Source organism: Leptopilina boulardi, unplaced genomic scaffold (genome assembly GCF_019393585.1).
Source record: "Leptopilina boulardi isolate dan_hultmark-lab unplaced genomic scaffold, ZJU_Lbou_2.1 LbouV2_188, whole genome shotgun sequence".
Classification (NCBI taxonomy): domain Eukaryota; kingdom Metazoa; phylum Arthropoda; class Insecta; order Hymenoptera; family Figitidae; genus Leptopilina; species Leptopilina boulardi.
The window spans coordinates 54,663-79,045 of record NW_026137738.1 but is presented as its reverse complement, the minus strand read 5'-3'; the positions used below and the strand labels follow the sequence as shown (position 1 = coordinate 79,045).

The 24,383-nt window shown below is 31.6% G+C and overlaps 2 protein-coding genes across 2 annotated transcripts; both read right to left on the bottom strand.

Annotated features, from left to right (window-relative positions):
* Window positions 1–12,535: 12,535 nt before the first annotated feature.
* LOC127277865 (uncharacterized) lies at window positions 12,536–13,762 on the bottom strand. The gene is made up of 2 exons (XM_051299259.1): window positions 12,901–13,762; window positions 12,536–12,621 (listed from the first exon to the last, which is right to left on the bottom strand). Exons 1-2 carry the CDS (start codon window positions 13,760–13,762, stop codon window positions 12,536–12,538), a joined length of 948 nt encoding a protein of 315 aa, XP_051155216.1.
* Window positions 13,763–19,878: 6,116 nt separating this feature from the next.
* On the bottom strand, window positions 19,879–23,706 carry LOC127277864 (uncharacterized). Its single transcript, XM_051299258.1, has one exon. The coding sequence runs from the start codon at window positions 23,704–23,706 to the stop codon at window positions 19,879–19,881; it is 3,828 nt and encodes a 1,275-aa protein (XP_051155215.1).
* Between the last annotated feature and the right edge of the window lie 677 nt (window positions 23,707–24,383).

Sequence of the window (24,383 nt, the reverse complement as noted above, 5' to 3'; positions counted from 1 at the left end):
GTTCTCGGTAATATATAAGCTCTATCTCCTTTAGGTTGATCACTTTGTGGAATAGGAATTTGATGCAACATGTAGAGGTCATAAATGTCTCGTCCTAATATTGGAATATCTATCACTATGAATACTCGTTTTCCTTGGACTCGCACGCTGACTGTGGATAGATGCATAACATCTATTACATTAATTTGCGATACAGGAATAGGAAAATCAAGTCCTGGCATCTCTTCTGCAATTTCGCGAGCCATGGTGATGATTTGATCTCTTGATATCAGTGAGAGATGTAATCTGCCTTCTTGTGCTGCTCGTATTGCTGCTAATATTTCTTCCAGTCCTGTTTGATATTCCTCTACAGAATATTCCAATTTTAGGACAGTTGCTAGAGTTAATGTTTCAAAATGAGAAAAAATCATGTTCTGATTAATTGTGTAAGATTTTTCCTATATTCTATCAATGTTTTATGCATATTATTTATTTCTATGTCTCTCTGTTCGGCCAAGTGGTGGATCTTGTGCAGCTCCGATCTCACAATGTGAGTCTGTTCACCCATAAGTTTTGAGATATTGCTTTGTCCTAGTTTCAATTCCTCAATCGCCTGCTCATATCGTTCCCCGTCTTCGTAATTCAAGGTTCCTGCAAGTGGACTAGCAATCTTTCCAATGAATCCAAACCATGGCAAGTTCCTTTTTCTTCTCATTACTGTTGCAGGCAGTTTCTCTGTATGCAACTGTGAATGGTTTCGAAGTGCCGTAATAGTATCGGATAGGACCTCCTGAGTACGTCTAGCTAGCTGGAGTCTTTTGCTTATGCGTGAAAATCCAAAAGTTTTTTCGCATGAATATTTGGCCATGGATAGGCATTCAGTAATTAATTCTCCCACTTTATGATCTTGTGCGATCAGAAAGTTATTGGACTGTTCAATGTCTAAAAAAATGTTTGCTCTCCAAATTGCGGAAACAGTTTGCAAAAGCATGAGCCTTTCATAGTAAAGACCCAATGCATTGTTGAATTCAGTATTGGAGTTCGTCGCTCCAAAGTATCCTACCAGGAAAAAGCACACAGTTGACAGCATGGCCAGCCTGAAACGTATAATTATTACTCATTTATAAAGATGAGGGGTCACCTGAATTGAGGACTCCCTTTTAAACTAATTCATCTAACTTTCTGTTTCTGCAGTTGCAACTGTGAGCACTTTAAGGGTATAATTTTATTTTCAATTCTTGAAAAATGCTCTTCATATTTAAGAAAATAAATGATAAATAAAAATGATTATTATTCTTTTATAAAAGGAAAATAAAAGATAGATTGTCAAGCCTAGAAAATATCAATCAAGATAATTTATGTTTAATAAAAAATTTTGATTGATTTTTAAGCAAGGCAATATAGTTTCAGTAGTAACATTTATTTTCTACATTCGTATATTAATTTTAAACTAATATTTATATAAAATAATTTCCATATTGATGTTGGATATCCTTCATAGTCTCCAAATTTACAATAACTATTATAAATCACTTTTTAGAAGTACCTTTAAAATATAATTTTTTTAAACTATAGGAGCAATAATAATAATAATAATATTTTTATAGAGGTTTTTTAAATACTTTTTCCCCTTAAAAATCAGATTCTTTTGTGATAACATTGTTAGGATAAAGTTAAATTTTTCAACTTTTATCTGTCTAATTAAGAATGATCCATTTAAAAAAAAATCATCATATGTGACGCTCCATGAGAAAAGGGACCTTATGCTCAATGACCATAAGGACTATTTTCTCATGGAGAAAACGAAGAATTGGAACCTTATGGCCAATGACCATAAGGTCCCTTTTCTCATGGAGCGTCACATATTTTAACTTAATACCATTCATTTAAAAGGTGAATCTATCAGCTTTGAAACGCATGGTTATAAATTGGTGTACGATATTTTTTGACAAAGATATGATCAATTGTTAAAAAAAACAACCCCTCTTTTTAATTGTTAATAACTTTAAACCATTTGTTTTTTATTTCAAAAATTTATAACAGCTTAAAATGTTCCTTTTTACTTGAAGAATTAAACAAAAATTAAAATTTTTTGCAAAATAAAAATAATTTTAACTTATGTTGGCGTAATAGATTTCTGCACTCCAAAATTGAATCCGCAACATGAGAAGAATTTGTTTTTTCAAAAAATCAAATTATAAATTATTTTTTCTTCACTTCACTTGTAAAAAGAATTATTTTATGCGCTATTATACATAAAAACTAAAAAATAGTTTTTAACGTAAACAATAATTTAATAAAAAATAATTTCTAAATTTTTTAAAACAATTTAGTTACACAGTTTTTGAAAAAAATTATGTTGAGTTTATGTCGTTCGATATATAATTTTTTTGTTTTTAATATTTTGGCTTTTTTCAGAACAGACAAAAATACAATTTTTTCCGATTATTGTAAACAAAAGCTTATTTTATTATCAGAAAAATCCTGCGTAATGTCATAATAATTTTAAGTATTTTTAAAAGTATATAAAAAATTGTTACCATTAAAAATATTTTTATTTAGTTTGAAACTTCTATTTCATATTTAGAGAGCACCGAGTAAAATAGTAAAATAGCTATTGTTTATGAAATTTGATTAAAAAAGACAATTTTTGTTTGTTCTGAAAGAAAAATGGTAAAAAAATGTTAAAAAATTATTATTTTAAAAAGGACCAACACATGACATAACCTGAAATTTATTTTATTATTATTATTAAAAACCATTTCTCATTTTTGAGGTTATGTAATAAAGTCACCATTTCCCTTAAGGGGGGAACACCAGTTGTAACTTTCGAAAAATGGATTTTTTTTGTGCATTTTCTTAAAGTATACATATTTAGAAATGTGTCTGTAAATTTCAAAGTTGATCCGGTGAAAAATAAATGAGATATACAGAACACTGCAGCGGCGCGTCCCGTGGATTCATACAAGGTGGCCAGCCATACCTGACCCTAACGACAGATGGCCTTTTCCTATGATTTAGAAACGGCAACCACTGCGGAAGAGTTATTATATGGTCCAAGAATCGATGACTCTTTGTAACTTGGAAACAAAATTTCTTCTGAACGAAAAAAAGTAAGTTGAAACTTTGAATGCGTTTTTCTCAAAATGACATTTTCCAAGTCGGTGACCACGATTACTCGAATACTATTAAACCGATTTATTTAAAATTTAGTGTGCTTCATTTACACATACAAGTCTAGTTCGTGATCGAAGGATTTTTTTTTTATGCAAAACTTTTTTTTATATAGCTGAAAATCGACCGTATTTTTTTAACGAAAATCATACTTTTGACTTTGACAGGTCGCCATTTTGTCAAATTTTTTTTTTTTTTAATCCTTCGATCACGAACTAGATAATCTTATAATAAATGTAAATCAATTTCATTTTTGTATTTCAGACAAAGTATACTTGCAGAATGCTGGTCACCGCAATTCGCCTTTTTTCTTAAGACGCCACTTCAATGGCTCATATCTCCAAAAGTTTTTGTTAAAAAAAACTTTTTTTTTCTTTTAAATTACAGTTTTTTACATGTACTTTTAACTAATAAATAGTATTCTTTAAAAAGATTTATTGTTCTTTTGGAAAATATTCTTGAAAAAAGCATTATTTTTTGAGTTACAACTGGTGTTCCCCCCTTAAGTATTCCAAACTTATTTAATTAAAAAAATCTGTTATTTTTATTATATAATAAATATTTATTTGTGGCGTAGCTAGTTCAAACTTAAAGTTCAACTTTGAGGTCCCCTGAAATCTTAAATTTTCTTGACCCACTCCATTTTTCCCAAGTGCAAAAATGAAATTTACTCTTATAAATCCCTCCCCGAAATTTATTCTGGCTATTTTTTAATGATTAAAATATTAGACAAATTAAAATAATAGCTAAATTATGTTTTAAAATTTGGACTGTCAAATAACCTTATTTTGTTATTTTTATCAATTAATAACAAAAGTATTTATTTTCTTTGATAATTCTACCTTTTTGTGATTAATTCATAAAAATCACAAAATTAAGTTATTTGACAGAAAAAACTTTGAAAACATATTTTATCTATTATTATAAAAATTTTAGAATTTATTTTTTATTAAATTATTGTTTACGTTAAAAACTATTTTTTACGCAGGTGACAGGTATATTCGTCTAATGAGTTTATCTACGAATTTTGTGAAAGTGGGATAGGCGCGCGCAACAAAACTGGATTTTAAACCACCACGGATTGAAATCTGCACTTCAAACGACGACCGATTGAAATTCACACCCTATGAGTTTGAACGTTCAATTTTTCAAACCCTTGGGTGTAAACCCCAAAAATTTTCAATTTCATCGGTGTAAAGTTGGAGACCGATTTCTAACAGTGCATGGAATATCCAAACCGCCGCTGTGCGGAATATCAACTGGTTACCCATAGGACATCCATACGCTATCCAAACTATATCCATATAGGAAATTCATATAATATCCATACGCTTTCTATAAGATATCCTATACAGGACATCCGTACGATATAATCAGGATATGTACAGAGATGTTCAGATGATATCCATAAGACATCCTAAGATATCCTTGGAATATCTAAACTGCCACCCTTCGAGGTATTCCGATATTATCCAGTGGATATAGGACATTAATTAACGGCAAATGATTTTAAAAAATTTTCAAGAAAATATTTTTTATTATAAACAAATTACATTTTTATGTATATAATTTGTTTAAATTTTTTTTATAAATTTTGCTAAAATAGGGAATTATAGGGATCTGAAATCGTGACGTCATGAGTCAATATGGCAGTCGACAATGGGGTCAGATTCAAATAATTACATGAGCATTGGTCGTATTTTTTAATTATTACTCTGAAAAAATTATAACTAATGATAATCAAAGCTAAAAGGACATTAAAAAAATGCGATTTTTGGGTCAAAAAGGGAAACCTGAAATGACCATATATTATTGTTCAGTGTCACCTAGGAAACACGAAAACACCACTCTTTTGTTTCTAATAAGAGGGGGAAGGGGTGAAAATCATCCCTTTAAGTATTAAAGCCCTAAAAATTATTCATTCAAAAAAAGAACAAAATCTTTGAAAATTTCTATTTTTATGCAAATGTATGCAGCCTAAAATAATTAATACGACAGCCTATATGTTTACCGAAAAAAACCTAAAATATACCCCAAAATTACCACCCTTTAAACAAAAAAAAAGAGTAAAAAATCAAAGAGAAAGCAACAAGTGTATTCTTAATAAATCATAGTATTTTCTTTAAACTAAATTAATAATTATTACTTTAGTGACTTATAATTATACATACAAACCCTACTTTTCCAAAAACTACCCCTATTTTACCCCAAAAACATAACTGTTTACATTTAAAAATTAAAAATGGACAACAAAATCTGCGGGATTAAAAAAAAGTGCTCCTTATGAGATAAAATTACAGTTTCCACTAAAAAAAAACTCACCAACCCCTTTCGTTTTCAAAAACTACCCTCATTTCATCCCCCAATATGAAAAATTCGTATAAAATAAAAGTATTGAGAATGAAATGTCTTTTTGATTTAGAATTGCAATCAGAGCCAGCATGATAAAATAATAAATAAAAATTTTATAGGCATTTTTTCATTTTAGCGGATAAATTGAGGGTGTTTTTTGAAGACAAGAGGGGTTAGTGAGTTTTTTTAGTGGAAACTGTAATTTTATCTCATAAGGAGCACTTTTTTTAATCCTGCAGATTTTGTTGTCCATTTTTAATTTTTAAATGTAAACAGTTATGTTTTTGGGGTAAAATAGGGGTAGTTTTTGGAAAAGTAGGGTTTGTATGTTTAATTATAAGTCACTAAAGTAATTATTATTAATTTAGTTTAAAGAAAATACTATGATTTATTAAGAATACACTTGTTGCTTTCTCTTTGATTTTTTACTCTCATTTTTTGTTTAAAGGGTGGTAATTTTGGTGTGTATTTTAGGTTTTTTTCGGTAAACATATTGGCTGTCGTATTAATTATTTTAGACTGCATACATTTGTATGCATTTTACAGAATAAAGAAAATTTTACCCAAGTCAATTATAAAGACAAACAAAATAGTCTGCCAGTTATACCCAAATGACAGAATATTTTGTTTTCTTTAGCTAAAAAGATTTTACATACTTACCAGATAAACAAGTAATTTAATATCAAAGTTTTAATATAATTAATTATTAATAATGGAAATTGTTTTTTCCTAATTTGTCAAAGAAAATAATACATAATAATTCAATTTGTAGGTTATGTTTACCATACTCAATGGATGTTTGATGTTATTTATTTATTTTGTTAATTAGTTTGTTAATTTGAGAAGCCAATTATTTAAATATAAAGATGTTAAATTTTCTTTTTTTGGCCTAATGGCTTTATATAAGTTATTTATTTATCACTGATATTCATTTTTATCACGTGGTTTATTTGAGATTAGAATTTAAAATATTATTTTCGATATTAAAAAACGTTTTTACATATATTTTAAACAAGAAACTTTTTTACATAGTGTTATTTTGGTAAAGCAAACCTTGATTGAAAGCTTGAAAAAATCCAAATATTGAAAATAATCATTCACTTTTTTGGTGAATTTCACTTTGTTAATTAATAGACTTTCTTAAAAATTACTAATTTTTGTAAAAGTTTCAGGTACCGTAAACCGGGGCTATTTTAGCCACCCAGGGGCTATTATACCCATCGCTAGTTTTGTATGCCTAAAATTTTTATATTGAATTGTTTAAACTTGCCGCTTGGGGTAAATATATATCCATTTATTTGTTTTAAAATTATAAAAATTTATACAAAAGACTTCCGTTTATGAAGAGAATTCCGGCTACATAATATAATTCAAACATGTTTGACAATAAAATTAAAATAGACCACTAACATTACAGCAAAAGCAAGACGAAGACATTTTCCCTCACACTCAAATTACAAACCATTACGAAAAGCCGACATAATTAATTCTAAATCTTAATACACTCAAAACAAAGTCTGCCAATTTTTTCAGTTTGGTTATGTCGTTCGATGTCATCAGATCCACCCAAAATTGACCAGATGTATACTCCAAGTCAGACGCTGCAAGCATTGTTTCTCTGAGGCCTGAATACACCGGACAAACCGCTAAAATGTGAAACATTGTTTCTTTTAATTCTAGGTTACAACAGATACAGCTTTGTTCCGCATCAATATTAAATCTCTCTTTTTTGTACATTATTGCTTGCCGTCTAAATTGGATCACTCTCATCTGGGCTATTAATCTAAGAACCGAAAACGGAAGTTTTAACTTCAAATAAGAATGAGCCTCTTCCTCGACTACCAAAGTCGGGTAGATCTGAAGACTCGACGATCTTTGCAGTCTTTCGTGGTCTGCCCCCCTCAAAAACAATTCATACTCTTTCAGGATTTTGACCTTGTTGTTTACTATAAAATTAATATCTACGCCGCTCTCATCTCTCATTAGTTTCAGCCCACCGATCAAATTTTTCACCTGGAGAGCCCAGTTAAATTTTTGATTTGTTCGAATTTTTCTTGTTGCCATTTCAAAAATTCTACGACAGCAGATTCTGGGGTATCTTCCTTCTGGCATGTTGACTATTTTGTCTAACCATCTTAATACAGCTTTTAAAACAGCTAATGAGAGTCGTAAAAATTCGTAAAGTCGTGAAAGTCGGACTCAAAATTTCGAAAGTTTGCAAACTTTATATTGTATCTCGCGTCGTTCAATAGTCTTTCGCAAAATATTCCAGGTGTGTGTTGTCAATTTAGTTGTGATGACGTATACGTAGTGCGCTAATTTTTTATTGTGTATTTTAAGAAAAAATTGTGAAAAACAAAAAATCCAGGATTCGCGGGGCTATTTTATCCATTGTTTAAAATCAACTATTTTTCAAAGATTTTTTCTCTAATAAGCAAAAAAGTGTATATTGCATGTTTTTTATTCATTTCTGACGTGTTTTTGTGTAAAAAAACTAAAAATACTTCTAAAATTAACTTGAATCAGTTTTCAAAAAATTTTAATTATTGTTTCATATTTCACTAATTGCATATTTATTTAACTTTTAGTTATACAGTTTAATTTTATACTGTTAAAGGTACTCGTTGCTTTTTTCTATAGCACCATATGACAGAACATCTGGTTGGTAAGATTTAAGTGTTCATACGCAGGCACTACGCTGCGAGGCGCTTAAGTGTTTTATTAGTTCTGTTTTCGTTGCAATGAAAGTGTACACATTTTACACCGCTTCCAACTCAGGTGCAGAAAGTGTTATAAAAATATTCAAAAAATTCAGTGACGTCATATACGTTAAGTAAACAGAGAGTTGTACGTATGTATCAAAGTATCAAAGTGTGAAAAAATTCAGATAACGAAAGCAAGCCTATAATGTCACCATTGTCAAGTAACCCATTACTTTGTATGAGAAAACAGCAAAGGAGGGTTTTTTTGTTTCTAGTCCTCTAGTCAAGAATTTTTTCCTTTCACAGAATCTGAATTGAAGTTTCTGCGCAAACTGGAAATTTGAAACACCGCGCATAACAGTAGTCTAAATCAGCGGTTCGTCAGCCAAATGTTATGAATCTCACGTACGGGAACATTAGTTGTTTGAAATAATTATTACTTATTTTTTCAATAATTTAAATTTAAAAAATATTGCTTGTATGTCTAAATTTATTAACAATAAAATTTCAATATTGTTCAGAGAAATTATTTAATTCTTTATTTTCAATGAGTTGGCTTGTTGGATATTTAGTTACTAAATTAGGCTATTTTGTGAGAATTTTAAAACTATACTTGATCTATAAATCTAACGAAATTCAATTCTATTAAAGAATATAGGGTAAATGCACTAGTTTATCGGCGCGGTTCTAGATGATACTCCCTTGTCATAGAAAATTCGACATATTTCTGTTTAAATATATATAAAAAATCGTATGAGATTTAATGTTGAAGTCTCAGATTTTTTTCTATTTCTACTTTTGGCAACAAATAGTGTATAATGTCCTAAATAAGCATGCAAAGTTTTAATTTGATATTGTTCATATATTGCAAGTTAATTACAATAACAAATTAGTGTAACTTTTGTTTTCATTTACACTACCGTCCGAAATTGTGCGAACTCTGCTTTTTCAACAACTATAAAACTGTTCAAATCTTCAAGAATATTAAAACTAAAATTTTTTCCTCTTTATTTTATTAAAGCTAATAAAATTCTGAAAGAAATGACACCTTGACAAAGAGAATATGTTAATTTTTCAATTAGATATCTAAGAAAAACCCAATTTTCAATGTTTTTACTGTTTTTTTTATTTCTCTGGCAAAAAATAATATTTTTAAACGTTCTTAGGCTCATTGAAATCGTATTTTGTTATGCAATTCAAATTATATAAAACAATTCATGTACACATTCTTCCCTAGCGTATGCAAACCGTGAAAGTTGGCTCATAAAATGTCAAAAATAGTATATTATGTGGCAAGCACGTAAAGTAGTACTTTTTAGGTGAGGATGTAATTTTCAGTACGAGCTGTCGTTAGTGCGACGTAGGTGAGATTAAGACGAGCCGAAGGCGAGTCGAGTCGAGCCGAAAGCGAGCCAAGTCGAACCGAAATCGCACAGACAGCGAGTATTGAAATCATCCGAACCTAAAAATTACTACGTGCGAGCCACATACGCTATTTTTTTCGCCATTGTTATGAAAAAGTGAAACAATTTTAAAGAAATATATATATATATATAATATATTATATATATTATATATTATTACAAAAATTATGCAAAAATTAACAACTGCCTAAAAAAGACTTTGTAGGGCAGTTTACTGCCTAAAGAAGACTTTATAGGGCAGTTTTCTGCCTAAAAAAGTCTTTTTTAGGCAGTTGGCCCAAACTGCCTTAAAAAGTGCTACTTTATCTGCCCAAAACAGGCACAAAAAAGACACTTTTTCATGTCAATGGCGAAAAAATTTAAATTTAATTCTAGTAGTATAGCTAAGGGGCTTCTACCCCAGGTTCTGATCTCGGCTAAGTACCTGCAGTCGGTAACTGCTCGGTCGGTAATGCAGATTTCTACTTTATCAGCAGTCGGTAAGGTAGGAATCTGACAAAAATTTCAACTCGACAGATAAGGTAGGAAACTGTTTTACCGACCGAACATTGAAGTTAGTTTACCGACCACCTAATAGATGGCGCTCACTTCAGAGTGTGTTGTCGACTTTAATTAACATGTTTTATTAAACATTGAAGTTAGTTTACCGACCATTTAATAGATGGCGCTCACTTCAGTCGGTGGTTTTAATCTTTTTTACTGAATTAGTTTACCGACCACCTAATAGATGGCGCTCACTTCAGTCTATTGTTTTTAAACTTTTTTACCGAATTAGTTTACCGACCACCCAATAGATGGCGCTCACTTCAGTCGGTGGTTTTAAACATTTTTTACTGAATTAGTTTACCGACCACCCAATAGATGGCGCTCACTTCAGTCTGTAGTTTTAAACTTTTTTACCGAATTAGTTTACCAACCACCCAATAGATGGCGCTCACTTTTTTATCAACTTTTTTTAGAAAATATTTTTTTATTAAAACTGTTTTACCGACCGACTTAGTTTACCCGATAGGTGGCGCTTACCTTTCTTATCGACTATATCTTTTTAGATATTATTTTAAATTTATTTCCGCGTATGGTAACTGTCTGGTCGGTAATGCAGATTTCTACTTTATCAGCAGGGGGTAATTTAGGAATCTGACATAAATTTTAACTCGAGTGATTAGGTAGGAAACTGTTTAACTGACCGAACATTACAGATAGTTCACTAACCACCCAAAAGATGGCGCTCACGTCATTATAATAAAAGTTTCAAGTTTTTTATTAAAAGCTGTTGTTGTATTTTTAAATTAATTTTTTTTATAAAAAATGTTTAAAGTCAGTTGTTTTTATTTTTTCTTTAAAATATATATAAATTCCTAAAAATTAACTTAACCTAATCATAAAATGTTTTTTAAAATTAATTGTAACCTAACCTCAAATCCAAAATTACAATTATTCTTAACTTTATAGTTAATCTTGAATTACAAACTAAAGGTAATCTTAAATCTAAACTTAACATAAAATAATAATAGAAATATTAGATTATTTTCTTTATTATAGAAATATTTTTTTACATAAATTTATACAAAATTAAACTTGTTTTATTTTAAATTCAATATGATTATATGGACCACCAATATACTTGAGGCGTAATTGTCCAGCATCAATAGCTTCTTGCATTTGACCGAAGCAAATGGAGTTGTCAGCGAACATAGGTACAAATCGTGAAGGTAAGAAAGTATTAAATTTTCCATCCTCTTCAACGACTACCTTTTCTCCATATTTTGTGTTGACAAACTGGATTTTGGTAATAGGATACTTATATCCAGGAGTCAACTCTGTAAGCGGTTTCGTAGGCAGGAAACCCTCCATACGACCAACAGCATTTATTTTACTTAGATCCATCTTTAAAGACTAGACGATATCTGAGAAAAAGAATTAGCAAAACAGCTCCTGCACCCTAAATTTATACCTAAAATTTTACTCGCGCATGCGCAATTGCTTAAAGCCCCCCACCCTATTCTATCCAATTGCGCAAAATCATTTGAATAACCACGCCCACTTTCATAGTACGCATGTGCGTTCAATTTTGATTCTATGACGTCACAAATACATGTCTAGACAAGTTTAAACATGTCCAGACGTGTGTAAATGAAAAATTTTATACAATTTTTTAATAAATAAATATAAACAATTTTAAATTATTTGTAAAAAAACATTTATTTACAATGACAATATACATTTATGAACTTAATAAAAAGTGGTCACAATTATTATAAAAATCTTTTAATGTTGAATTATTATCAACTTCATCGTGACCTAAAGGAATATTTGTCGGTACATTAGATGGTTGTAGTAACCATTTTCGAATATTATATACATTTTTTACAGAACAATGGAAATTATTGTTTGTGTGATTTGTACATGGAGTATATTGATCTAAGGCTAATTTTTTCAACGACGGACAATTCAAATCATCTAAATTTAATACATTTTGTGTATAGCTTTCTAACCATTTTTGTTTCTCTAAACCTTTTACATAAACTGTAGGTGTACCTATTAATATTTCTTTCAGAATTGGTTGTAAATCTTCATAAGGTATGTCACCAGCATTTCAATCAATACCATGATAATTAATTGCAGTCCATCGATTTTGACTCTTGTATCTTCTCGGTAGGCGGCTCCAGGCATATGGCGGCTCGAAGATGAACACCAATGGATGAGCATCTTCTTGAAGTGGGATGATTGCTAGCTCTTTTATGATAAACTCGTTATAAGGTCTTTTGAAGCACTGGAAATCTACGACGTACGCCATGGTATCTATAACAGATGAATGACTTTAGCCTCTAAGAGTTGCTGTATTTATACTCTTATCTCCACTTTTTTACCATTACCCCCACTACTCACTTTTACCCCCACTCTTTACGATACTTTCTTCACAACATTACTGATTGGTGTGTATTGAATAATTCGATCATGAATAATTAAACAATAAGCTGCTGTATTGTCTGGAAAATTTTCACTAGATTCAAATTCTAGTTTCACATCCACAGAAGCTTGTTTAAGAAATTTATTTTGCTTGGAGCAATCTATGACAGCTAATGGTGCATAATCTTTAAATTCATTCCTGGACAGAATAGGCTCAGGATCTTTACCATAGTATGATGATTGAAAATTACAATACATCTCATAGAGAATTGAAAATTGATTTTGATTAAAATTCAAATTTAAATTACTATAAGGATAGTATTGTGAATTTAAGAAAAGTTTTACATTTATGAGATTACAGCTATCAAAAATATTTGCATATCTTCCAGGATGATCTTTTCGATTTATTTGTAATCCAAGGATTACATATCGAGGTTTCTCAACCTGAGTAGAAGTTTTTACAGTCCAAACATGTTTTTGAGTGGTAGGTAACAATGGGTATCCATACATATCCCACGATCTGAAGCTCATAGATATAAGAGGGTCTTTTTCAATAAATTTTAATAATTCAATTTTTTGACGATCTCCAAGGAATATATATGGTATCAACCATTCCACTTTATTAATTATAATCTTAAATTGCTCATGCTCTTCAGTTGCCGTAATATCAACTATAGTATTAAGGTCTGTACGAGATATTGTGAGGATAAGTTCATGTTTTGCATTAACAACAATCTTTCGATAGTCTTCAGCAAATCCAAAAATCATGTTTAATGGTATGTTTACATCAAAATAACCATTCTCATTGGTTATTCTAAGATCGTCATCGAATTCAAGATAGCCAGCATTTTCAGCATAAATTAATTGATTAGGTGTGTGAGAAACATAGGCTTTCATAGTGGTTGTTAGACCAACATTTTTACAGGGATCAATTTCCACTCCACTCAATTCATGACGAATCTCGATGAATAAAAAACTAACGCTATTACTAATTAACTTTGTGTTAGTCACATTAGTATTATTAGCTTTTACTAATCTTCCTGTTACGTGTAATGTACTTTTTGAGGGTAAAATGTATTGATCTTGATTTTGAACTGGAATTCGAATTTCATCACTATTATTAAATGCTGATGAATTGTAGGGTTGGTGAGAATGAATCTCATAGTGTGCTAGAGAATCATCAAATTTAACTGGTCTAAGAATGTTTAGAATATCTTCCATTTCTTTTATAGAAACAACAGCAAATGAAAAATATTTTAATGATTAGTTTACTTTTCTTCCTTTGTTTTCTTGATAAACTCGTAGACCGAGCTGCTTTAGGAAACGTATGTTCTAAGGTGTTAGCCTTTTGCGAACTGATTGAAGACTGATTGCTTTTTGACATGGTTGCTCGTTTATATAGCTTCCACCAGTTTTTCTGTGAAATACTATACCCATTACGTTGACTTAACGTGTAATCTAATTGTTATAGTTTCACCACAAAAAATTTATTAAATTTCCTTCTTGATCAACGATTCGCACTTGAATATTATGTATTGTCTTCACGGCGATTGGAAGATAAATTACTTGAGATGGTACTTCCACGATCTTATATCCAGCTGGAACAATTGAATAAAATTCATGAATTGTATGTACTTTTTTATTGTTAATATATGCACCAGTTGTAATACTACATTCAATTCTAATAGCATTTACATTAAGAATAGCTACTGTGAAATCTGACGTATGTATTGCATTATCTTCGAGAATGCGTGCAGTGAATCCCAATAATTCACCAATTGAATCTTTATGTGAAAATCAATTTCACGTCTAGTCATAATTTCACAACGCAAGGTATTATTATTTAGTTTAATGTTTATAACTTGCGATCCTTGTTGAATGGAATTTTGAATATATTTTTCAATATCTTCAATTTCATAGCTGCCAGTAGGTATAGTAATCACATCATTACCAAGATAAAATTTATTTTTTCCTACATCAACATTAGGAATTGAATTAAAAGTTAGAAGTTGAACAAGACCAAGAGCATAATTTTTATTTGGCAATAATTCTATTGGTGAAAAATATTCTGCTTCAAGTATAGGTGATTTACCTGAAATAGTTAGAGTAAATGATTCGTCCATGATGATGACTTTTTATAGACTGATTGCTCACATATGATTACATGTATTTATATAGGTTATATTTGTTAGAGAATTTGAGTTGATCGCTTAGAAATTTAAGACATAAGTGTCCACAATGAAAAGTATCATAACTTTGACAACTGTCATGATTATATTGTATCAAGGTATTATAGCCTAAATAACTGATAAGCTCAAAAGGTGGTTGAAGGTTACCAAAGCTGTCAAAATACAATACTTTATCTTGAAGCTTTTTATAAGCAACCTAATGTGTTCCAGGACCATCCTTATTATCGAGATTAATAATGTCAGATTCATTTTTCCGAGGTCCTCCTATTGGCAACTCATTTCGCATGAATACTCCTCGAAAATGAGGAATTTTTAACTCTTTAGCGTATTTGAGCAAATCATAGTTAATTAATGCTCGTTGAGGAAGTTTTATGAGAACTTTTTTTTTAAACATCTTTTTTTTGCCTCATACCTAATCCTTTAGAGTAAGCTTTCAAATAAAGTCCCAATCCCTGTCGATAGGGTTTCAACAAAAGACCTTTACCTAAAGAAACATCTTCCATTACTCTATTGTGACGATGAGCTTCTTTCAACTGCTCTTTTGCTGCATTTGCGTTGTTTACTGCTTTCACTATACTTGCTGTTCCACCAGCAAGAGCTCCAAGAGCACTGAGTCCAGCAAAAATTGGAATTAATGGTAAGAGACCACCAACTTTTGAAGGTACTGGTAGAATGCGAGGTGTTAAAATTTTACTTCTACCACCTGCTCTTCTAATAGCTTTTCGAGCATTTTCAACTGCAGCTTTGATTGTAGATTGAGTATCATTTCCCGGAATAATGGAATGTCTAGCAGCATCAACAATTTTTCTTAATACTGTTTGTTTCTGCTTCTTCTTCTTATTTTTAGATGTCTTTTTTCTTCTCATTCCCATACCTAATTTTGATTTGACCTTCATTGTACCAGATATAGCTAAAGCAGCAGCTTTTTCACCTACACTGGAATCGTTAGCTAAAACTCGTTGCCACGCCTTATCAGCTAAAATCCTATCAGCAGCGTTTCTTGCTTGAACGTTATTACGATTCTCTGAATATGCAATATCGTGCTCTTTGCAAGCTTCGTCTAATGGGTTTATACCTGTATCACCTCGTGCTAAACGCTTTATCAATTTAGTACCTGGACCACAGTATTGATAACCAGGTATGTGTAATTTAAATGGTAACTTATTTTTAAGACTGTTAACTAAACCTTTACCTCGGGAGCGGTAATGTATAATCATACCTTACTCTATGAAAGTTAAAAGTAGAATGACTCGTAAGCTATATAAGGGCTGTATTTATACCTTTTGCGGCAGTCTATTTCAGAATGCGATTCAAGCAACAACATCACAAGCTTCCAGTCGTGAATCTAGATGCGATTGTAAAACAGTAGGATAAGAAGCAAGTGAAGCGTCATGGTAGTTTGTTGTCTGGTAGTATTCGTGCAATTTTTTGTGGACCATCAAATTGTGGTAAAACAAATGTACTACTTTCTCTAATTTTACATCCAAATGGTCTGAGATTTAATAATATTTATCTCTACTCAAAATCTCTTCACCAACCAAAGTACAAATTTTTGGAAAAAGTTATAGGTAGTGTTAAGGGAATTAAATATTTACCATTTAGCGAGCATGAAGATGTAATTTCCCCAAAAGGTTCAAGGCCAAATTCTATTTTTATATTTGATGACGTAGCTTGTGAAAAGCAAGATAATATAAGAGCTTTCTTCTGCATGGGTAGACATGTCAATGTTGATTGCTTTTATCTCTGTCAGACATATGCGAGGATTCCCAAACATTTAGTAAGAGATAATGTTTATTTATTAGTTCTTTTTCGTCAGGATGAAATAATTTTAAAACATGTGTATGATGATCATGTTAATACAGACATGACATTTACCAAGTTTCGTGAGCTTTGTTCAACATGTTGGAACTCTGATAAATATGGCTTCGTAGTCATTGATAAAGACTGCAATCTGAATGAGGGGAGATATAGGAAAGGTTTTGACTGCTTCATAACACTATAAATAGAAGGTGATTGGTTCCATGAGTATTAGTCTAGTGTACATCTTTGAACTAACAACATGTTTCGTAAGGAGAAAGAGTATCTCCGCCAAATTGCCAAAGCTAGTGAGGATATTAGACGGAAACATCGCATGTTAAAAATTGGAAAAGAAGCTGTTGAAAATGTTTTGAGTGAAACTTTTAAACCTATAGTTCAACCCTTAGAGAAAATTGTTAACCTCTCTGATGTTAAACATGAAAATCATAAGATAGAAAAGAAGGAGGAGGTAATTAAAAGTAAAGATGAATTAGATGATAAAATGAATTTTTTGAGTGCTGATGAAGATGAAACATCAGTAATTCCAGGCTTTGAATATGATAAAGTAGTTAATAAATATATATACTTGCTAGATCATAATAGAAAGCAATGTTTAGATACGTTGTACGGCGTATATAAGGTTAAAAATGGTTCTCTCAAGATTGGTGATGCACCAATAAGTTTTAAAGATCACTTAATAAATGTTGGTGATAAACGTTTTAATATTACTTCCGGTTTATTGGAACTGTTATTTAAAAATAAACCTGAAATGTCATAGATTAGCGATGATGATATGAATAATTATAAACAAATTCTCATCATCTCTAATGCTCACAGAAAAAATTATAGTTCTTCTGAACCTATACGTACAAGTAAAACTTTTAAATATGTCAATATTATTTTAAAACTTTTTCCTCATAATGAAATTTATGATTGTAAAAAAAATTTTCAACCAGACTATATCTATTGGGATGATCTTAACGAATTAGTTGACCGTCTTCGATTGCTTATGGCATCTCAAGCAGCTGGGAATCCCAGTCACAATAATGAAATTATGTCAATCATAGAAGAATTACGTGAAGCGCAAATTATATATTGAAAATTATTGTTTCATTTAGTCAGGCTCAAAAAAAGTATATAAGGAGGTGTTCCATCAACTTTCTCTCAGTCTTAAGATGAGCATTGATGTGTTCGGACATCCTCTTAATGAAAGAGGAATTGTAAGGGTCGCAAGAGGACCTCCAGGTCCACCTGGAATTGGTTTTAAAATTAACTCAGAAGGTCACTTCGACTTACAGGGTAGAAAAATTTCCAATGTTGCTGATGCAAAAGAAAAAACTGACGTAGTTAATTTACAACTTGCACAACGTTTAGTCGAAAACGAGTTAAGACTAATATATCAAGTAACGTCTTCACTGAGAAAAGAAATTGATAATAACTATATATTATTAAAAATTCTCGAAGACTCTATAAACGAAAAATTAAAAGTCTTGGAAAGAGAAATAAATACTGATTTATCATATCGAAACGCTGAAATTATCAGTCAATTGGATGCTCGTTTGAGTACTCTAGAAAATGAACGACAAAAAGAAAACAGTAGTGACTGAACTTCATAGTCAGGCAAGGAGGAATTATCATCGCCGCCGAGTCGACATGCGTGATATTGATGAGACTTGGCAAGCAGATTTAGTAGAAATGTTACCTTATTCCAAAGTAAATAAAGGTTTTAAGTATTTACTATCAGTTATAGATATATTTTCCAAATACGCTTGGGCTGTTCCTGTAAAAAGTAAAAATGGAAAAGATGTCACTAACGCTATGAAATCCATATTCATAGAAGGACGTATTCCAAAAAATCTACATTCTGATAAAGGTAAAGAATTCTATAATTCTCAGTTTGAAGCTTTAATGAAAAAGTATAAAATTAATTTCTACTCAACATTAAGTAATTTGAAAGCATCTATTGTTGAACGATTTAATCGAACTCTAAAACGAAAAATGTGGATGCAATTCAGTCAACGTGGAAATTATAAATGGTATGATATATTACCTAATCTTATTTCCAATTATAATAACACTAAACATCGGACTATTGGAATGAAGCCGAAAGATGTTACTGCAGAAGATGTTGAGATTTTGAAAGAAAGATTTTTAAAGCTCAGAAAAATACCTTTATAGAAAGCAAAGTTTAAAATTGGTGACAAAGTTCGAGTCAGCAAGTATAAAAGCGTGTTTGAGAAAGGTTACACTCCCAATTGGACAACAGAAATATTCACAATAGATCAAGTCTTGTCAACTAAACCTAATAACCTTATAACTTATAAACTCAAAGACTATCAAGATCAACCCATTAGTGGAGGATTCTATGCAGAGGAACTTCTTAAAGTAAAATATCCAGATATTTATTTGGTTGAAAAAATTCTCAAGACACGTGGAAATAAAGTTCTCGTCAAATGGCTTGGCTTTGATAACTCTCACAATACTTGGGAAGAGAAAGCAAATTTATAACTTGAATCAAAATTTATTCTAATAATAAACATTGACAATGCCAAATTCAAATATTAATCTCAAAATTGAAGCAAGCAGAAATCAATTTGAAACAATTATCACAAAGTGAATTTAATACTCTCTATAATGTAACTGTTTAATAAAATATAATTTAAACATTATTGTAGAACTCTAGTCCTGGAATAAAATCTTCCACAGAGTGCAACATACTTTCATGATATGCACGTTGTAATTTTACATAATTTAAGGTTAAATCAACAATGAATCAATAATGAATCAATAATGAATCAATAATGAATCAATAATGAATCAATAATGAATCAATAATGAATCAATAATGAATCAATAATGAATCAATAATGAATCAACAATGAATCAATAATGAATCAACAATGAATCAACAATGAATCAACAATGAATCAATAGTGAATCAACAATGATTTAACCTTAAATTATGTAAAATTACTACTTGCATATCATGAAAGTATGTTGCACTTTGTCGAAGATTTTATTCCAGGACTAGAGTTCTACAATAATGTTTAAATTATATTTTATTAAACAGTTACATTATAGAGAGTATTAAATTCACTTTGTGATAATTGTTTCAAATTGATTTCTGCTTGTTTCAATTTTGAGATTAATATTTGAATTTGGCATTGTCAATGTTTATTATTAGAACAAAATTATAAAAATCAAATTTTTATTAATATTTAAATTAAATCAATTTTAATTATGAGTTATGTATATACAAGGTTTTTATAAATAAAAAAATAAATAAAATTTATAATATTTTTTTACATTTATTTAACATGAAAATCCTTACATTTTATTTTACTAAAATATTTACAATTCTTCGATTTCTGGGATCCTGTAGTGACCCCAGGGTAGAGTATCGGTACTCTCGGTAAGCAAGTATCTTTTATCGTCATATGGACTTAATGCTACTTTAACTTGTTTAACAGTTTCTATATTATGTAACCGTGACCTAATGTTGTATTGAGTTCTAGTCTGAATCTTAAAATCACGCAAGCATTCAACGTAATCGTTAAAATGAATAGACTTTTTGACGACTCCCGCTTTAATGCCTTTAGCTTTCTTAACGAAATCTTCACCTTCAACGCGTATGCTATACATTTTACTCCGCAAGCCAACAAATTCAGTAACAATTTTACCATTGCACTCGTCCTTCATTAGGCCGAGAAATTTTTTGTTGACTTGCGGAATACCATACGCATTGTTTACCGGATAGTCAGATGTGTCGAACTTGTGGATGTCTTCTTTCATATCTTTATATATGTCTTGACATTTCACTACGTACACTAGACTGTCAGTGTCTGTATACAACAGTTTACATGCTTCACCATATTTCGGAAGCATGTAACTGTAGTGAAAGTCATAGACAAGCGTTTTTGAGACATCCAACACACTTAAACCCACATAAATCGGTTTATTGAGTAGGACCTCAGTCTTTCGTAATTCGATGGCCACAAGATCTTCATCGAATATTGCACGACTGTGGAAATTGGGCCGAGAGATGAGGGCTTCGGCACCATATCTGCCGAACCAGTGTGTAACCAATTTAATGTCTACATGCTTGCGAACATTTTCCATGGTCTTACCATACACTGCGTTATTCATTAATTTGAATAAATTCTTTTCAAATTCGTTTTTTGCAGTTGTTCGCATGGCAGTATTATAGTCTATATAGGGTTTCAACCACTGTGATTGGTTGAATTGGAGCACCCGATGTATTTTGACTAGTTTGAGACCGTTCCCGAGAGCCTGTTTCAATGCACGATAATGCATCACGTACTTCTCTTTAGGCAGGAGAGTTGTGAGTAATTTCTCCTGCTTAGACATGGGAGGTTTTGCATTAACTGCGCAAAACGGTATGTCTTTATGAGAATCGTAAAGGCTCTCGGGATATTCGAGATCGACTTCCAACATGTACCCGACTGAAGAGTCGTCGGGTACGTTGAAGTCAAAGGTCTCGTCTGGGTTGGCAATCCACTTGAAACCACCAATTGGTAGCGCTTGTGCCATTGCCCAACCATATAAATTATTCGCGTCAAAATACATAATATATTGGGTGTCTTGCGTAGGATCGAACTGATCCATATAGGGATTGTTCGCTTTAGCGTAACGGTTACAACACTGGCTAATACCACCTCTGATACCCGACTCAATAAACATCATCATGTCTATATCGGTTATAAGTTGCAATGTTATGCCCGTATATTTGAGCATAGCATCCCAAGTTAAACCGGGGGTAGTATAATAGTGTGCTGGATCTAACCTGTACGCGTTTAAACATTGTTCGCGAAAGTTCTCAAAGACATCGGCGAGTAATAACACGTCTGTTTTCATATAAAGGTGAACGTAATCGTTAAAGGTTTGACAATTAAATTCAGACCAGACTTTTTGCGCATGCTCATATTCACCATCGGATATACCAGCATCATAGAGAGTACTATAGAATCTCTCTTTGGCTGGTAATTCGGTGTCATCCAACTTACTTCGCGAGTCTAAATACTCGTAAGGGAAGACACCTTTTCTCGTTAATAATTTAATTTTTTCACGATCTGTCACCGTACTGGCAAATACGGATTCAACAATTTTATATTCGTCAAGATATGACGCTAATTTTTCTAGAGATGCTGCCATGAATCTAAACGAGTCAATGAAGCGTAATTTAACCACACTCCCCTTGATGTTTTTCGTAAAGGAGATATATTTCTCCTTGTTCAAGGGGAGGAGGTCAACTCGACCTTCAAAGCTCGTCGATACAGCATGAATTATAAAGTGTGCATCGTACCCACTTAAATTATGAAATACAATGGGTACGATTTGGCACTCATGATAATTCAAGTTGCATGATTCATGCGCAGCACCTCTATATTTGCCAGTAAGATGACAATGATCGCGAACCTTTTTAACATTAGCTGGAATATTCTTACGGCAAATATGGCATACGCTTGCTTTCTTATAATCAGCGATTTGCTGAGGAGTTAAGGCATCCATAGAAATAGGATTCTTAAATACATTATCAATTTTCTCGGAAAATTGCCTTAACTCGTCAGCAAACCACTTGGCAGGATCATTTTCCTGCCTCGGACACGGTACATACACGGACAATGAGTCATCGTAACTACATTTTACATAATAACCTATACTAAGCAATTTATGGCGCTGGAAAATTTCAGTTTTACTTAAATTATCTGTATCTTCTTCAACGGGAAGAAGTAAACTTTCACAGTCGGCATAGATGATAAAAGGAACTTTCTCCTTATTATCATAATTTTTAAAGGTAATTTTACAATTTTCAGCATTCGGTAATTTTACGCTACATACATTCATACGTTTACAATTTTCATCGTGTACATTCAATCTTTCCGCTGATGAAAAATAATGTAAACAACGATCACAAATATATTTTTTACATTTATGGTTAGTCAATTGTTTGGATACTAACCGCGATAAATTTTTAATCCAAACATAGTGGAAATTCATAAAATCAATATCGTTAGAATCATTGTTTACATTATCTTCATTAACACTTTCATCTATATAATAATCTACTACATGTAACAGGTTTACATGCTGATCCATCTTCTCTGCGGTCCGATGAAGAGGGTGAACAGAGAAATTACCATATCTTTTAGTAAGACCGTATACATTTATTGAGATATTGTTGAGCATTTCAAATTTAGGTATACTTTTCAGCGCTACAGGAAATTCAATACCATCAAAATTTAATTCATTTTCAATATCAGTGTAACTAGACACACGTTTGGGATGTGACACGTCATGTAAAGCGGAAAGTATAGCCCATTTAAAACACTTATTATCTTTTTCATTTTCTACATTAATACACGCATGTTTGGCTCTTATTTTTGGGGGTAAACTGATATATGAACTCGCACGCATGGGGTTATATTTATTAACATTAATTTCTAACTTAACTATAGACTGTAGATTCCAGCTGGACCCCTTTTCATGGAACTCCTCAACATTCCTCAGGATTGGCTGCTTCAAATTGACCTCGAACCAATCCTCCAATAAAGTTGTGGGGAAGATGCTGTTAGATTTAGAAGAGAATGGAATTGGCTGCACTACCTCCACTTCATTCTGCACTCTTTTAAAATTAGCAGTTAAAACACCATATACGATAATGGGACCATTTTGATTTAAGGCATCTTGAATGTGCTCTTGAAACAAAATGGCCGCATCGTTCAAAAACGCACCTATATCTACATGTACAATATTTAATATGACATACGTGTACAATCGGCACTCAAACGCTGACTCACACATAGCCCAACGCACGCGATTATTAATATTAGGGTCTTGTATACCACCGCCCTCTACCGCTTGAGATTCGAACAAAACTCTAAATCTCATAATGAATTGTAGAATGTTCTGGCAACGACTTTTCTCATGCGTAAATTGCATAGATCTTAAAAGACTTGTTAAAACTTGTTCGTTGCAAGAACATTCTGCAACCCATCGCGCTATAAACTCGTTTTTAACAACGCCATTGCGCAAACTCGCGAGTAATTCAAGAGCATCCTTGATGAGTGCAATAGTGACCTCGCACTCATCAAGGATGGTCTGATAATTGGGTCGCTTCGCAGGTCTCCCAATGCCTGCAAACTTTCGTTTACCAGGCATTGTCGCTTAAAAATAAATAAAAAAAAAACAATAGAAATAAATAATATAAAAATAGAACAAAAAATTTATAAACAAAAAAATAATAATAAAGAACAATAAATATAGTAATAAAGAAAAAAAATGAATAATAAATAAATTAATAAAAAAAGAAAAAACGTACTTATATACTAATCCTTAATCTAATAACACGCAAAAAAAGAACCAAGCACACAAAAAAACTTATAAAATAAAATTAAATGTCAAAACGCAAGAAAAAATACAATAAATAAAAGATCGCTTTATTACAGTTTGCTTTGCTGCGACTAAGCTGCACTAGCTCACAGAATAGAATGAGTTTCACGGCTTGAAATCCTTGTATTTATAGCTAAATATAACCGCGCAATAGCATACGACGATGGCGGCGGCGATGGTGGCGGCGCCTCGGAATTACCACCACCGGCAACTCCATTTGAGTCAACCAGGAGTTGGGCGACTCTGGAATGGGAGTTCCCCCTGCCCCTGGTGGTGGAGTTTGGAACTAAAAAGAAAAAGAGTTAATTTCAAATTTAAATTTTGAAAATTAATTATACTTACTGCCGGTGGTGGCTCCTCATAATTTTCGTCCACCTCTAGACCCCCTTCTTCGGGGGAATTGGGGGGAGTTTCTAAAAGCTCATATTCTCTCTGAAAAAATATAT